Raw genomic sequence first — 15727 nt, 5'->3', positions numbered from 1 at the left:
GGGGTTGATATAAGCGATCTTGTCTTGCGTTGCAAAACGAAGATATTTGACACCGGATTACTAGGTGGGGTTCTACACTTATATTCCCCATTAGAGGGCACATCGGCGCTGTATCTCTTCGACTCTATCGTTATCGCCTTGAAACTCTACCGTTGCAGTGTTCTTTCTCTACTAAGCTCCACCACCCGTGAGCTCCCCTCTCTTCTCCCCGCAATATGGCTTCAGATCAACTTTCGGCCCTGCTTCTGCTGCCGCCACCCCCTTCGGCATCGTTCGATCAGTTCAAGGCTGCATACGAGCCCATTCTGTTGGGTGTCTGCACCAAGCTTGTCCGGGAACTTAATGGAGCCAATCACGCGGCCACACTAGATATTGCGCTCTCCCTTCCAGGCCTTCTATCCCCCTCATGTCGGCCGCGCACTAGGGGATTTTCAAGCCTCCAGTCTTTTCTGGAAAGCATCTATAGGCTTATTGGGATTGTGTGTGTTGAGCAAGGCATTGAGCTCGACGGTCCTGGCGGTATTGACGCCCGTGTGATCTTACTCGACTACGATTCAGTCCAGACTGCCGTTCCCAGGGACAATCCGTGCGATGGTCCTATTATTGACTTGCAGACGTTGGCGCGGTCTGGGCGACTGTGGGATTTCATATACTACCCGGATAACCAAGTAGGTCAGGGTCTAGCAACGGCCTTCAGTAGCTTCTATTCTGAGTCTAAGGACCCCAACGGCGGATCTATGAGCGCAATCCCAAAAGCACCCAATTGGAAGGCTGCAGAATCTCTTCTGGTGATGGATGATAACCACATATCAACCACGCATTACTCTGTGGCTGTAGGAGGCACTTTCGACCATTTTCACATTGGGCACAAGCTCTTGCTCACGGCTACGGCGTTGGTACTGCAGCCTGCCGAGGATGTGGAGGCAGGTAAAGTTCGGAAGATTACCGTCGGGGTGACAGGGGAAGGTTTGCTGGCGAAGAAAAAGTATGCCGAATTTCTGGAGAGCTGGGATGAGCGATGCATGAGTACCGGGTCATTCCTTTCAGCCATCATGGATTTCCGTATCCCGGAAACCAGTGCGCCGCGCATTGAACGAGAGTCTGGGTCTGGACCCAATGACAAGTACATTCAGATGCAAATGCGGCCGGATCTAGTCTTCAAGCTGGTACAGATCACGGATCCTTTTGGCCCTACCATCACCGACGAAGAGATTAGTGCTCTTGTTGTTTCCAAAGAGACCCGTGCAGGTGGGGGCGCGGTCAATGAGGAGCGTGCGAAGAAAGGCTGGGAGAGCTTGGAGGTGTTTGAAGTCGACGTACTACATACAGGCGAAGTCCCCACCGATGATGCCGAGAGTTTCGCGTCCAAGATAAGCAGCACTGATATCAGACGGCGTCGGATGGAGATGGCCACGGAATAAATTAGCGCAGTGAACTGGCAAAGCGTGCGGGCAGCTATGCGAACCAGTCGTCAAGCTCGAGAATTTAGACATTGACAGCTGTCCTGAAACGGCAGAGGGCAGGCGTGCAGATATGGGGATGATTGGGCACGATGCGATCCTGTACATACATTGCCGGCATCACCAGCAGCCAGGAACAACAAAGCGAGTCATGCGTTTAAATCCTATTGATTTTTTTGTGAGTTGCGATGGTGCTTCTTGATGAAGTGACGCAACAAGGAGTGAGCTTCAAATATTTTTAAATGGGGTTTGTAAAATAGACGGTCTCCGCACTAATATGTGGTGGTGGACTACTACTTCTTTTTCTTCCGTTCTTTCTTCAACCGCCATTCAGTTATATTTTTGCTCCTTTCTAATTACCGGGGAGAATTTTGAATGGCCTTTTCTTTTTTTTTTTGGATTATCATTCTCTTTGTTTGATTTGCTAAACGCAAATTACCCCTGAGAAGGGTTCAGAATGAGTTGTTTTCTTTGTGCAGAGAGGCAAAAGAGAGAAGAGAGAACAGACCACCAACCATCTTATCTCCCCGGCGTTTGGGATTGCGCCCTGGACTCGGGGGCTACTGGCCCAGAGTGTTTTAGGGGCTGATGATCCTTTCCCTCACAACATCCCCACGCGAGGCTTTCCAGTCCGGACCAACGCAATGCCATTGTTGGCGATTCCGATCCAGTTCTGCAATCTCGATACCGTGCTGCTAAGTACTAGTCCTGCTGCTAGCACCCCCCGGTTTGATGGAGCAGCTCCAATGCGCTAGGCTCACGGAGATGGGGCAGAAGGAGGGAATAAATGCCGTGCGCAACTCGCCAGTCGCAAGCAGGGACGATCTAGGCTTGGGAACGACAGGCCGCCATTGATTCGCGTTCTTTCCAGGCGGGGTTCCTTTTGCTGCAACTCTGGTGGGCGTCTGCATGCAACAGACTCTAATGTCGCATCATTTTCCCTCTTACCCACTCCCCTCCCTCCCTCCCTCCTCCTTCCCTTATCCCCGGTCCAGCCAGCTGTCGTCGTCCTTCCCTACCAATCCTCTCCGTCAATTTTGTTTCCTACTAGGTTCCCTCCTGCAGGTTCGCGCTGGATATCCGCATACTGTTTCGATCATGTGACCCCTGTGTGCCAGCTCTCTCAGCCAATATCCTGTCGTCTGATCAAACTGGGGCGTCTTCTGATGGTCCTGGCGAGATACCCGGAGGTGAAACCCCCCCAGTCGACTCGAATGACGGGATTAGGGATTGTCGCGGTGGGACGCTCTAAATCTTGTCAGACAGGTTCACTTGCTGCAAGCGCTCTGCCTGTGGCCCGCCGTCTACTCTGCAGTCGATAGAGAATGTGCTGGGAGTGTGAGAGGGGATGTATCACTTTCGTCCTTCCTTTCTCCAACTCTTAATTTCTTTTTCTGCTCTCCTTTTTTTTTTCTTTTCGAACTTTTTGCGCCTCATTTTATTTTCTGTGGTCATGATCCTTTAAAAACCTCCCGGCTGTCTGCTGTCACTCTTTGATTATTCTCTCGTCGATTCCCTGTCCATATAATCAGGGTCAGTCCCTTCCTGCTCTCCTCTTTCTTCCTGAACCTCCGACCTGGCGCATCGTTGTTTGCCATACCCCTCTCGTACCTGGGCTGGTTTCCATGTTGGTGCGAGTGACCATAGCAGCCGACCACGCGGCTGCTTCGCTGTGCGAAAACCATGGAGAGACCTCGAAACATTGAAGACTTGGCAGACGAGTTGATCAGTGATATACTTTCGTACCTTTTGGGTTCAGACAATCTATCTCCCGAGCCCTCCCCGACAACTCCGCAAGGCTCGTCTCGCGACTCCGACAATGGCACGGCTCATGCCTTCGGTGAAAAGTCCGAGTTGGATCGATTCAGACTCGTCTGCAGAAGATTCAAGCGCATCGGTACACCCCGGAAATTCACCAGTTTTGTACTCCGGTTTTCATCCGACGAATTCCGAAGGTTGGAGGACCTTCTGAACATGCAGCTAGCCTGTCATGTCAGATATTTCACGTACATGGTGCGACCCTTCTACCAAGGAAGCGGTACCGTCTCTGCAGACCCGCCCGGGATGTTGCGCGCATGAAGCTGATAATCATATAGGTTGGTCCCACATCCTGGATGGGGTCGATGTAGATAACCTTCCCGTTTCATCCATCCACCGGCGTCGGCTCGATGATCAAAAATACATACTCGATTCAAACCTTGATCTCCGTTTATTGCGACGGGCGATAGCAGCTTTTTCTTCCCTACAACAAGTCAAACTCCTCCGGTTGCAAGATGGAGCAGACGAACAATTGCTAGACCACATACGCGAACGCTCGTTGGGAAGAACAACGCGTCTGGATTGGGAACCCGCCTGCACCAGAGCTGTCACCAGCCTGAGCATCTCGTTACTAGAGTCCAACTGTAACTCAGTGAGATTTGTCGGGCCGCAGATCAGCCCGGAAGCAACCGTGAGATTGCTGCAAGCTCCATCCACCAGCCTTTCCGCACTGGGCGCACGACTGGCGAGCTTGGATGTTACTTTTCACTCCGCAGCCAAGCTATCCACATACATGGAGACGCTGTCCAACGTCTTCCATGACTTCTTTCTAGCTGCCAAAAATCTCACGACCATTCATTTAGGCTTCCCTACCAATGCACCACTGGACCTCGCGTTAGAACAAATTTTCCACCACGTCCAGTGGAAGAGACTCCGGACCCTCAGTATCCAAGGCTGGCGCCTCGGCTCGGAAGAAATCATCGCCTTCATCCGTCGGCACAGGCGCCAGCTTCGCAACGTCCGACTAGCCAACGTCTATCTCCGCCCCGGTGGACGATGGCGCGACGTTCTTACCGTCTTACATGACGAAATGGACCTCCTTGAACGCATAGACCTGCGTGGAATCGACTACACCAGCCATTTCGACGCCAACTCCAATGCCCACCACCACGCTGACGCTGCCGGACCCGGTGCCGGCAGTTCTCAAACGCCGACACTTGCCATCGTCGTACAACCCACGCCCGACATGGCCCCGCACAAGGCCTTCCTCAACATGGACTACTCAAACAGTAGCCCACCAGGCAAAACCCGCCGCTCCTTTTCCGATGCCACGCTTGAACAGCTGCGCGGACACACAGCCGACGTGTTAGGAGACAATGAAGAGTGCGTAAGCCATGAACAGAGGTTACTGTGGGAAGCATGGGTTTTGTCCAGTCAACGAAGTAATGTCCACAGAAGGGTTTAATGTCATGTCGTTACGAAATTTGTTCATTTTACATATGTTAAGTTCAATTGGTTTCTCTGCAGGGATATGGAACATTAGTCGCATTCAAGCCGTAAATCCGGTTCCTAAGCAAGTATGTATGCCGCGCTCGCTCGTATACTAGTTAACCACAAGAATCTGGATGAGCAGAAGACCTTAGTACAGAGTATTATGGTAGCGTTGTATTCGTAATGATACCACCTGATAAAAAGAAATAGTAAGCATGAAAACAGACACTTACAACCCACAAACACACATGAGTAAGCATTCAAAACACTAGTTAAAAACTACGGAGATAGAATATGTAGAATGTTACAAAGACACGGGGGAATTATCAATTAACGGGAGGTATACCAAGAAAGAAAAGATGGGCTCAAAGATAGAGTTGAATCAAAGGAAGAGAAAAGAAATCTATGTATTGAGTAGATGATAGATAAATAGATAGATAGGTAGATAGAAATCATCAACCATCTTGCCTGCCCCCTCCTGTAGTAAAAAAAGGTAGTATGTGGTTGTAGTAAGTGTGACTAGATAGATAGACAAGATGAATAGAAATGACAGAGGATCCCAATGATCAATGCAATATAACACATCATCGTTCATCGTTCATCATTATTCTCCCTTTCCCTCTTCCCCTCTTTCTCTTTCTCCTGTTCCTTCCCCTACCCCCGACTGAAACTGTACATGTATGTATGTATGTGGCTTTGAGATATCTACGCACCAGGCGGTGGAGCAGCAGTAGCAGCAGTTGCAACATGATCAACCGCGCCAGCAGGTTTGGTGTTGCGTTCCCGGAGGCGACGACCTTCCATGAGACCGCGGAGACCGCGCTTCTGAAGACCGATGACGCTGCTGAGATCGCCGGTCCAAATCTCGCGTTCGGGACGGAGTTCTGCGTCCGTGTTGCGGCGGTGGTGGGACGGATGGGTGGGGTCGCCGCCCATTTCGGAGTCGGAGTGGTCGAAGCTGGTGTTGGTGGAGGCGGAGGTGGAAATACTGGCGTTGCTCATGGAGTCTTCGCGGTCGCGGTCTACGCCGGCGTTGCTGCGGTGCCGGCGGCTGAAGATGTTGGTGTTGATGCGAAGGGGGATGCCGCGTGAGCCCATCACGCCGCTGGCGCTGCTGGCCACGGAGAGGGCGGAGGTGCCGTGTTCGGTGTCGGAGGAATCGGAGGTGAGGTGGCTCTGGGAGGTGGTGGTTCCGGTACCGGAGGAGGATTCGTTGCCGGCGTGGGCACCGTTCAGCGCTTCCAGGGTGCCGCCGGGGCCACTTGTGAAGCCGGTGCCTCGGCCACCGCCGGCGGCCATTGCGGCGGCGTTGAAGACGGCAGCGGCGTTTCTTCCGTCGAGAACTTGGTGGAGGCGCTCGACGGTGGCTTCGAGGAGGCCGTCGACTTGGTAGGGGCGGGCGAGTTGGAGGAGGGAGCAGAGGATTTGCGGAGTACAGAGGGGTGAGCCGGCGGGGGGGAGAGACGAGGTGTAGAAATAGTAGACGAGGACTTGAAGAGTGAGGACGGTATGGGGGAGGTAAAGCACACGAGGACGAGAGGTAGGGGAAAGGCTATGCGCAGAGGGTATCTCAAGGTTCGCTAACAAGGACTTTGAGGTGACTGAGCGGTTGCTGACAAGGGTGCTGGAATTGGAATAATTGCTGTTTTGCCCCAGTGACGGGGTGATTGTGATGCTCGAGTTGCGACTGGGATACATGGCAACCGCTGGACGTAATGTTGCAGTCTCGGCGATCCCGCTATCACAGGACTCGCGCAGAAGCTGGATAAAGTAAGGGCCCCATCTGCGAGTCAGGATGCGTGAGTTCACAGGGATGCGCTCGCCTCCAACCGCCTGTAGTTCCATATCGGCCATTTCAGGCAGAGACTGGGCGAGTCTGCCTAGTTCGTCGGACGCGGAGGTAAACGGCCGTCCGCCCGAGGTTAATTTAGTTAATTTGTGCTGCATTGATGCAGGGACTGCCGGGGCGCTGTATGAGATGTATCCCGATGTGGGCGTGGTCCGGCACGCATTGTTGTAGAGCCCAAACGCTTCCAGCTCGACCATACACACGTGGGAGAAGTTGATGCGACGATGGTTGTAGTCCTCGACCAAGCTGCGCTTCCGGTGACCCAAAATAACAAAGGTGTTCCTTCTCGGCCACAGAATTCCACGGTTCCAGCTGCCATGTCCGAACACAGAGCCGCCGGCATCAATGCGACCCCAGGTGAGGGTTCTCAGGTCGAGGGCCCAGAGCGCGTATTCTTGCTTCGACGAAGTCAGGTAGGTTCCGCTCACGACGAAATGGCCGTTGATGACTCCTCCGTTGGGGAACCTCAAGCCAGGAGGCGACGCCTGGCTCTGCATGGGTTTCTCGATCAGGCGACCATCGGGGAGGCGCACCTGAAGCTCCAGCTTCACATCCAGGAAGTTGTAGTTAGAATAGACCAACATCGGACAGCCCTCGACCTGCGAATCTTCTAACGGCTCCTGAGCCTCACCATCGTCTGCGGCAGACCCGATGTCGGAAACATTCATGCCTACCAAGGGAGCAACCACACTCCGATAGGCACCGCAGCTTCGGCCCAGGTGAGTGGTACTGGTCCACTTCAGGCTACGTAGGTTAAACACGCTAATCTGTTCAATATAGTGGTTGGAGCTATCTTGCCCTCCTACAACCACCATTTCTGCACCTCCAAATCCGTCGATATCCACCCCAATCGATCCCTGGTGCGGATTTGACGACGCGGGGTTGTGGTGAATTGCCGAAAGTGGAGCAGTGGCGGAGGTGAAATGGGCACTTGAAGGCAAAATGGTCGCGCAGTGTGCATAACGTCCCTGAGGCGAGTCTGTGGCAGGAACACGGGTCCACGTCCGAGATGGTACATCGAAAATGTGAATATCAGACATGACCACCACTTCTGGCTGTGCTTCCTGTCCACCTGAGCCATTACTGGCGGGCTCCTTTGACACGTTCAGTGCAGGCGACATGCCGCCATAGCACACCAACTTATGATCACCCAGAGCGCAGACACTGTGGAAGTACCGCGGACGGGGGATGTCGCCGGTGGTCTCAATCTTCGTCCAGTGACGCCGGATCAAGTCCAGCTCGTATATGTCCGACGTCAATTGCGGGCGACTTTTAGACAGGACACGACCACCGAACACGTAAAGCTTATCGCCCAGGATAGTCGTGGTGGCCCCGACCAACGGATGCGGTTCCCTGCCAGTTGTTCGGCGCACATTGCACACCAAACCTGACAGGTTGATGGGACCCGAGTTGAACGGTGGCGCTTGATGTCCAGGTTGAGCGCCTGACGCAGAGGGATCATCCCTCCCCGCGTCCATGAAGCCCAAGCTCGACTGGCTTCTGGACATCATCTTGGCGGTATACGAATCCTCCACCTAAACAATTCCACAGAAACCAACTATCGTCCTTCCAATCGTGCGCCCAAGCGAGCTCTCATAAAACCAACTGTGTCCGGGTATCCAAAAATCCAAAGAGGTGTCTTTCCAAAATCACGACAGTTTCCAACCCTCAAATGACTTATCTCTGGTACGGCGCTAGAGAGATCTCGATTCGACAGAGTATCATCACACCCAGATATCACGAGTAGGCACGGATTTGGACAAGTGAAGCCGCACGGGCACGATAGGAGAGCGAAACGAAAGGGTTTGGGGCGATCTTCGAGGTCTAAATCGGACCGGGGTAGTGCGACCAGATCAGGGGGCGGGCGGAAAAGGCGAAATCCGTCAGAGGCACTCGCTGGCTTTCCCCGCCGCTGCCGCAGCCTGGACGAGGGGAAGAGGCAAGGAGGTGGGACCAAGAGGCTCTTGACTCGAAGGATGGAATTGCTGCAAGGGATGAACCACCGATCACGTCACTGAAGAAGCCCGATCGAGGAAACACGATTGAGGGAAAGGAGAAAGACGGGGGTTGGTGGAAGTGAAGTGCGGGTTCAAGGCGGTCTCGCTACCTTGTCACTAGTTGGTTGGCGGTTACCCGTTAAACGGTCCAGGCACTACTGGGTCAGATCACGGTGGAGAACAGTGTCTTAAAAGGGAGAGGGTTTGCAGAATATGCAACCCAACCCTGGGAAAGTCAATTCCTCTGACAGGTCAAACTCAAAAGTGGAAGGGAGGGGAGGGGGGCGAACCTGTTTCAGAGTTGAGGCATCAGCAACTTTTGAGGAAAGAACCATGATGTCAAACCAGAACGGGAAGTTCCTCTCACCAGTTTGAATTGTTATTTATAGCACACTTGGAGGTCCGTCAGAGTAGCACCGCCAGCATTCAAATACTTGCACTTCTCGGGCCAAGTAGTTGAAACTCAGGTAGACAGCTTTGATCCTCGGAGTTGAATATCCTGTGTTTGGCAGGCAAAAGCTATCGACGACTAAGGACACCACGACGCACCTCCTTTTGAAGTAACAGTCTTACGGGTCCCTGTGATCGGTCCAGAGCCTCGGCCCCATGACAGTGTGAACATCGATCAGAAAAATAGGTAAAACAACTAGTTAGTGGGTTGGGAGGAAGAGGAGTAAGCACGAAAATCTGACAGTCTGAAACCTGCATGCCATTGTGTATGAACCAAAAATGTTATGACGCTCAGCGACTGTCGAATGATTGATCATCGTACAGTCAGATAACTCATATTTGCTCTTTGTATGCTCACACCCTATTTAGCAGTACATTTTCCCTATTATGCATTCTCGGGGTGTTTACGGGCTTTTATTCGAGGCACGGCACCGGAAACGCATTCTGCCCTTCTGCTGGCCTTTCAGCCGTTCGCGACCAGGGTCATCATGCAGGACGGGACTTCAGCTCCATATCGCCACTCGAACGGGGCCAGACTACTGTTGATCATGCTACCAGTCGCCGTGTGTGGACAGCGAAAGGATCCTCTAAGGTGCGCCATGCAGGAACCAAAGCACCGCGGACACGGTTCCTGCGTGGAGGCCCCCAACATGCAGGAGCTTTATGCGATACAGTTATTTATTAGCCAAGGCGAACCCTGCCCGTCTTGGGGATATAAATTGGAGATCGTTAATCGATTTGTTTGTCATGAGGTATCAAACTATTACACATCATAGCCATAACTTTCATACCGCGTTCCCTCTACCAACCCCGTCACAACATGTTTTGGTTATCATGATCCGTACGCCACCCATCTGTATGAGATTGAGTTGACGAGAATCGGCGGGACATTGTCATAATCTGCCTTGATTTACTCCTTCTTGAGGGAGGTGAAGCGAAGGTAACTAGTCCATCGCGTTAGCGACCGTAACATCTCTTTAAGCGGGTGTATTGGACAACTTACGGCTTGACAATGCGGATGTCACCGAACTTCTTCTGAGCGTCCTCAGTGGAGACGGGAGGGGGGATGACAACGTCGTCACCAGGGAGCCAGTTGATGGGGCAGGTGACACCGTGCTTGTCAGTGGTCTGCAGAGCGTCGACAACACGGAGGACCTCAGCGGTGTTACGACCAGTGGAGGCGGGGTAGGACATGATCAGACGGATCTTCTTGCTGGGGTCGATGATGAAGACGGAACGGATGGTGAGAGCCATGCCTGAGGGAAGTTAGCAGCGTCCTCACGGCGTCACTCTAGGAGTATGAATGGCTCACCCTTGGCGTCAACGTTGGTGGTGTCCTGGTAGTCGACCATGTCGTACAGGTAGGCAACCTTGCGCTCGGGGTCGGAGATGATGGGGAACTTGAGGTTCGAGCCGTTGACCTCATCGATATCCTTGATCCAGGCGTGGTGGGACTCGGTGCCGTTGGCGCTCAGACCGATGAGCTTGACGCCACGAGCAGTGAACTCGGGCTCGAGCTTGGCGAAAGCACCGAGCTCAGTGGTGCAAATGGGAGTGAAGTCATCCTATGCCAATTGCAGAATTGTTAGCTCAGCTGTATCTTTGCTTCATCATGGTATCCAGAACGGTGCAAGGAGAGAACTAACGGGGTGGGAGAACAGGATAGCCCAGCTGTCGCCAATGAAGTCGTGGAAAGAGATAGGGCCGTTGGAGGAGTCGGCCTCGAAGTTGGGGGCAACGGAGCCGAGACGGAGACTGTGAGAAAGCGGCATGTCAGCATTGGGCCGAATGAGGGGATATATTCACATCGTGTTGGATAGCACTTACGGAGCACGTTCCTGGGCCATTGTGAAAGTGAGGGGAGGTGTAGAGGGGTGGGGTATGAACCTTTTTGATTAGATAGGTATGGAAAGAAAGATGAGTAGGAAACGGGAGAAGATGAATGCAACGGGAGGAAGTTGGAAGTACTAAATATACCCCCGATGAGGCCCGAAGTCGGGGAACCAGGAGGCGAGGAGCCCGTGAATGGAACGGGGATGGAGCTACGAGGCAGAGGGGGGGCACCATCCACATTGAACCAGAACCACAGCTTGGATGCCCCTCCAACGAATGACAGCCGCTGTGAGGGCGATCTTGATCACGCAATCTGCCACCGCCTAGGGGGCAGAACAGCTCTGATTGGACCCACATGAGCTCATTCCAGGTGGGATGTTTAGCGTCATCCGCATTGGGAAATGCCCCTCCCCCGTTCGGGGATGTTTTTGGGGAGATTCAACCAGAATTCCATGGCGAGATTGGATTTCCCAAGGCACGAACCATCGACCTTAACTCATGTACCGTCCTCTAGTCCCGGCATTGCTCCTAAACTATAGTAGGAGGGGAAGAACCGTGCGAGGCCAATCCTCTTGTTCATCCTCCTCTTCTTCTATAGATAGTTTCTGTTAATACTACTATCTCTATCATCGTCCAAATCAATGTTATGACTACTACCACACACTGGCTGCTACGTGCCCAACTCTGTTTGTTCGTCTCTGCCGCTTTCTAGCGTTACAACTCTCTCTCACCCGAGAGCTGTCGGCCGACTACCTTGCAAGAAAATGGCTCGGCCGACAATCGTGTTCGCTTGGGGCCAATGGTGGTGTTGAATGATGGCGCAATTGTGCGTGTCGTCTTACCCATCCTCCTGGCGACTACTTGATCAACTACAGCCTACACACTACCATTACAGTAAGTGATGCCCGAGCCAAGGGCGCCATCATGAGAAGCATTTGCAGAAAAGAGTTTTGCCCATAGCGCCGCATACATAATCCCTAGAATCACCCGGAGCAGTCTATTTGGGAGCTTACCAAGATCGAACTACCAGCACTCACCCCTGTGCGAAGTTTTGGCGACGGAAACCCAGGTGCCAAACTTATTACTGACCCCGAAGCTAGAAAGGAAAACAATGCCATGACTCAACCGTCTAACGCGCTATCACGGAGTCTGGAATTGCGAGTGACTGTTATCTGATACTTGAATTTCTATTCCAACAAGAGAAAGACTTCTCATGGCTTGGGTGTGGAGGGCCTTCCCTACAGTCGTTGCCGGGATGGCATACTCACTGTGTACACTAAGTATCCGTTCGGAGGCATTTGCGACCAACTCTGCAGGGCTGAATCAGTGACAATGGCGCAATTTCCTACCGAATACCATCAGTTTTCTCCTTCGACCAAAGTCATCATTTTCTCCTGGTCGGGTACCAATTCGCTTACAATCTCCATATAACGGTCAACATATCGCGCAAGTCTGGCAAATAGTTCCCCTCTCTCAAAAAATGCCAATGGCTCTCCACCCACATATGACCTTTTGATCCTGATATGTTCTTTAAAGAGATCGAGCAGCGATATCTGGCCGAATGGTAGCTTTGCGCGACACTAAGTTTCCTCATAGTCTACTCTCCGCATTGGAATCACTTCTGGAGCTTGCAGGACAGTTCACGCCGACTAACCTCTTGAGAAGGTGAGGGTGTCCGATGACGGGGAGAAAGTTTCTCTTTGAGTCACTACGAACTGGATATTATCTTCGCAACATGGGATATACTTTCCGCCTTCCGATCGAAGCAGCATAAGACAGGTACCTATTCCTAGTTCTTGCAAAACCGAGAGATTAGAGGTATAGAGTGGATGGAGTACACTATGAGAGAATCCATCAAGTTGGAAATTTAAATCTCTCTGAACCTATCTGTTGACCAGCTTATCAAATCGCCAGAACACTACTAGAGAGTCAAGGTATCCTGACTCCTGATTGTGGGAGTCTCCGAGATTACTGGCCAGTCATGGCGTTGAAAGGGCATATAAAATGCCTTCAGCCTAGCGGGGGCTGTATATTTGGGCACTAGCGAATCATTATTGAGATAGTGCCAAATAGTTGGTGGTGTAGCTGGTAGTACAGATTGAAAGTTAAGCAAAATCATGGTCATGAGTGGCCTACACCATACGGTGATTTGGTATTGACGGCACGAGCTTGCCTGTAGTCGGGTGCATCGTTCCAACTGGCGGGGTAGCACAATTCCATCAAACTATGACAGGGGTATATGCTGCGTGCAGTTTTATTCTCCTGCCTGTTCCTGCGCCTACGGATTAAATAATCATCAGTTATAGTTTTGCTTGGTGAGGGTACCTGAATCTCCGCGAGCAGAGCCACGTGACCCCAGCGGAGCGCCTAAGGGGGCTCCACCGCGCGTCCCGAGAAGCTCGACCCGTCCACTCGTCCGCAACCAGAGCTTCACTCATCGCGGTCCTGTTATAATTCTTGCCCAGTGCGTGCCTAGAACCGTGTCCTGTCGTGTCTAATCGTTCCCTTCGACTGTCGGAACAGACAGCTGGTCCGTACCTTGGTTAGTCTCCGTTGCTAACCTTTGCAAACACCCATTTCCGCATCGGTTCCTTCATAAGCTTTCCTATACTGGATTGACTGACTGGCTGGCTTTCACACTTCTAGGCGCGTCTGGATCTTCGTGTCCCAAGTCCCCCAGCGCTTCCCCGCTGGCTGGCTCCTGACTGGCTGATTTCTTTGTTGTCTTCATCTGCTTTTGTCCTTTTCTGACCGTCCATTCGATCTTTGTTCCGTCTCTCTCTTCCCTTCCCCCCCCTCCCCCCCCCAAACTCCCGTGGATCTTATCGCACAGATAAACATCCCCCCATCAACCTACCAACCAAACATGGCACCCCAAAGGAAACGCAAGTCGGAGAGCGCGTCAATCGCCGAGGAAGCCGAGTCCCCTGCTGCGAAGAGAGTGGTAAGCCTTTGCCTATCTACAAGTTCATTCATACTACCCACGAGGTAGCGCGTCCTTCTACCAGACCAGTCGGCCCGTCCAATACGCGATCGCCGCCCACTGGCTAATCACGGTGTCATTCGCTCCCCTTCCCCAATGAATGGAAGCGTCGATGTTACATCCAAAATGCACGAACAAACGATTATGTTTTCCAGAGTTTCACGTTCAGACAAGACTAATCATTCTTCGTTTCTCACATAGGCCGCGCCCGACACACCGGCTACCGGCGAAAAGAGAAAGAGGGGTCGTCCCAGGAAATATCCTGAGGGTAGTACTCCCAAGCGCCCTGACGGCCCCAAAAGAGGCCGTGGCCGTCCTCGTAAAGATCCGAATGCCCGTCAGTTCCCTCCTTGCGTCCCATATCTTCTCTGATGCTTTTACGGACAACCTCCATACCGTTCCTTTGGTCTTCCATTCTCTTATAGACAATGCATTTGGTATAATTTTTCCTACGGAATTTGCTGACATACACTAGCTACTCCCTCAAAGTCTACAACCCCCAAGCAAGGCAAACGGGGCAGGCCAAGGAAGACCCCGGTCGAAAATGGAACAGAACCCACCTCATCAACGACGAAAACAGAGACGGTCGATACCACACCCTTTGAAGGGCGCTCATACTGGTTGATGAAGGCTGAGCCGGATTCGCGACTGGAGAAAGGTGTTGATGTAAAATTCTCCATTGATGACTTGGCTGCTCGTAAGGAGCCGGAGCCATGGGATGGTACGTTTCCATCATAGGGCTTTGGATGATTGATTTGTCTGCTGATCACCCAGTAGGTGTGCGTAACCCTGTTGGTAAGTGAAGCCATTGGCAGTAGCAAGCTAGCCTTCTGGCTCACAAGCAAAACAGCACAAAAACATATCCGCGACATGAAGAAGGGTGATCTCGCCTTCTTCTACCACTCCAACTGCAAGGTCCCAGGCATTGCAGGTATCATGGAGATTGTCAAGGAGCCTTCACCGGATGGTTAGTCTTAACACATTAGCCCTTACTGGACAAGACAGGGTCAGCTAACCCATGGCGTTCGCATTTAGAGTCGGCCTTCGATCCCGCCCACCCATACTACGACGAGAAGTCGAACCGAGACGATCCCAAGTGGCAGGTTGTCCACGTTGAGTTCCGGCGCAAGTTCAACAAAATGATTACGTTGAACGATCTCAAATCATATGCACAGTCCGTACGGGCTCTTGAAAACATGCAGGTTCTGAAGCAGTCCCGGCTGAGTGTGACGCCAGTAAGCGTCACAGAATGGGCGTTTATCATGGGGGTAGCGGAGGAAAACGAGGCCAAGGCAAACGCCGAAGCTTCCAAAGATGACAGCGCTGGGGGCGAGGAGCCTGAATCAAGCGAGTAAAGGATAAAGGGATTTCATTTTGTTGTCGGGCTTTTGGGATGATCAACTTACTCTTGTGGGAATTCGACACGCGCATTTACTTTATGTACAATCAAGGGATTTTTTTTCTTTCGGTGCAGCTGATGGTGCGGTCGATTCACGTAGCAGGCGGGTTGTACCCGGCAGTTTTGGGGATGGCTGCATGGCCTTGACGGGCGATGCTTTCTATATATGTTGGCACTAGTTGACGCATTATAGGCCTTGTAGACTAGCAGATCCCCCAGCGAGAAGCGCCGATACCTTGTAGACCGGTAAAGAACATGGGTGGCTGTTGAGACGATAATAAGTTTGTGATTCTGGACGAATCTCTGTTCTGCGACAGATCAAAAATCTATCACTGGTGGCGGCAGAAACCCCTCCAAAAGCTTCCGAGGGTTAGCGAAGAATGCAATCAATTATGGAGCAATCGGAGAAGCGAGGGGTTGTGGCGAGGTCTTGGAGAAAGCGATTATAATGGAAGACCCGGAAGAATCATGATTGGAGATGGGGAAGACGCAAGCTGCATGCACACG

General features: G+C 52.2%; 5 protein-coding genes across 5 annotated transcripts; 3 read left to right on the top strand and 2 right to left on the bottom strand.

Moving 5' to 3' along the window:
- The first annotated feature begins 3 nt into the window (after nucleotides 1–3).
- On the top strand, nucleotides 4–1781 carry BO87DRAFT_374663 (putative pantetheine-phosphate adenylyltransferase). Its single transcript, XM_025622831.1, has one exon. The coding sequence runs from the start codon at nucleotides 216–218 to the stop codon at nucleotides 1419–1421; it is 1206 nt and encodes a 401-aa protein (XP_025481772.1). The 5' UTR covers nucleotides 4–215; the 3' UTR covers nucleotides 1422–1781.
- Nucleotides 1782–2847: 1066 nt separating this feature from the next.
- BO87DRAFT_453246 (F-box domain protein) lies at nucleotides 2848–4778 on the top strand (the record flags this gene model as incomplete). The annotated part of the gene is made up of 3 exons (XM_025628535.1): nucleotides 2848–3498; nucleotides 3557–4605; nucleotides 4746–4778. Exons 1-3 carry the CDS (start codon nucleotides 3144–3146, stop codon nucleotides 4776–4778), a joined length of 1437 nt encoding a protein of 478 aa, XP_025481771.1. The 5' UTR covers nucleotides 2848–3143.
- Nucleotides 4779–5414: 636 nt separating this feature from the next.
- On the bottom strand, nucleotides 5415–8069 carry BO87DRAFT_395180 (putative regulatory protein Ral2; the record flags this gene model as incomplete). Its single annotated transcript, XM_025625172.1, has 1 exon — nucleotides 5415–8069. The coding sequence occupies one exon, from the start codon at nucleotides 8067–8069 to the stop codon at nucleotides 5415–5417; it is 2655 nt and encodes an 884-aa protein (XP_025481770.1).
- Nucleotides 8070–9724: 1655 nt separating this feature from the next.
- BO87DRAFT_374659 (peroxiredoxin) lies at nucleotides 9725–10927 on the bottom strand. The gene is made up of 5 exons (XM_025622830.1): nucleotides 10833–10927; nucleotides 10652–10760; nucleotides 10318–10570; nucleotides 10009–10261; nucleotides 9725–9949 (listed from the first exon to the last, which is right to left on the bottom strand). The coding sequence occupies exons 1-5, from the start codon at nucleotides 10850–10852 to the stop codon at nucleotides 9916–9918; spliced, it is 669 nt and encodes a 222-aa protein (XP_025481769.1). The 5' UTR covers nucleotides 10853–10927; the 3' UTR covers nucleotides 9725–9915.
- A 2327-nt stretch (nucleotides 10928–13254) lies between these two features.
- Nucleotides 13255–15284, top strand: BO87DRAFT_374657 (AT DNA binding protein). Its single transcript, XM_025622829.1, has 7 exons — nucleotides 13255–13380; nucleotides 13485–13782; nucleotides 14023–14158; nucleotides 14297–14542; nucleotides 14599–14616; nucleotides 14672–14788; nucleotides 14857–15284. Exons 2-7 carry the CDS (start codon nucleotides 13705–13707, stop codon nucleotides 15174–15176), a joined length of 915 nt encoding a protein of 304 aa, XP_025481768.1. The 5' UTR covers nucleotides 13255–13380; nucleotides 13485–13704; the 3' UTR covers nucleotides 15177–15284.
- The last annotated feature ends 443 nt before the right edge of the window (nucleotides 15285–15727 follow it).

The sequence above is a fragment of the Aspergillus neoniger genome, assembly GCF_003184625.1.
Source record: "Aspergillus neoniger CBS 115656 unplaced genomic scaffold BO87scaffold_9, whole genome shotgun sequence".
NCBI classification, from domain to species: domain Eukaryota; kingdom Fungi; phylum Ascomycota; class Eurotiomycetes; order Eurotiales; family Aspergillaceae; genus Aspergillus; species Aspergillus neoniger.
Note: the sequence above shows the minus strand (reverse complement) of the source record. Positions and strands in the feature narration are given on the sequence as shown.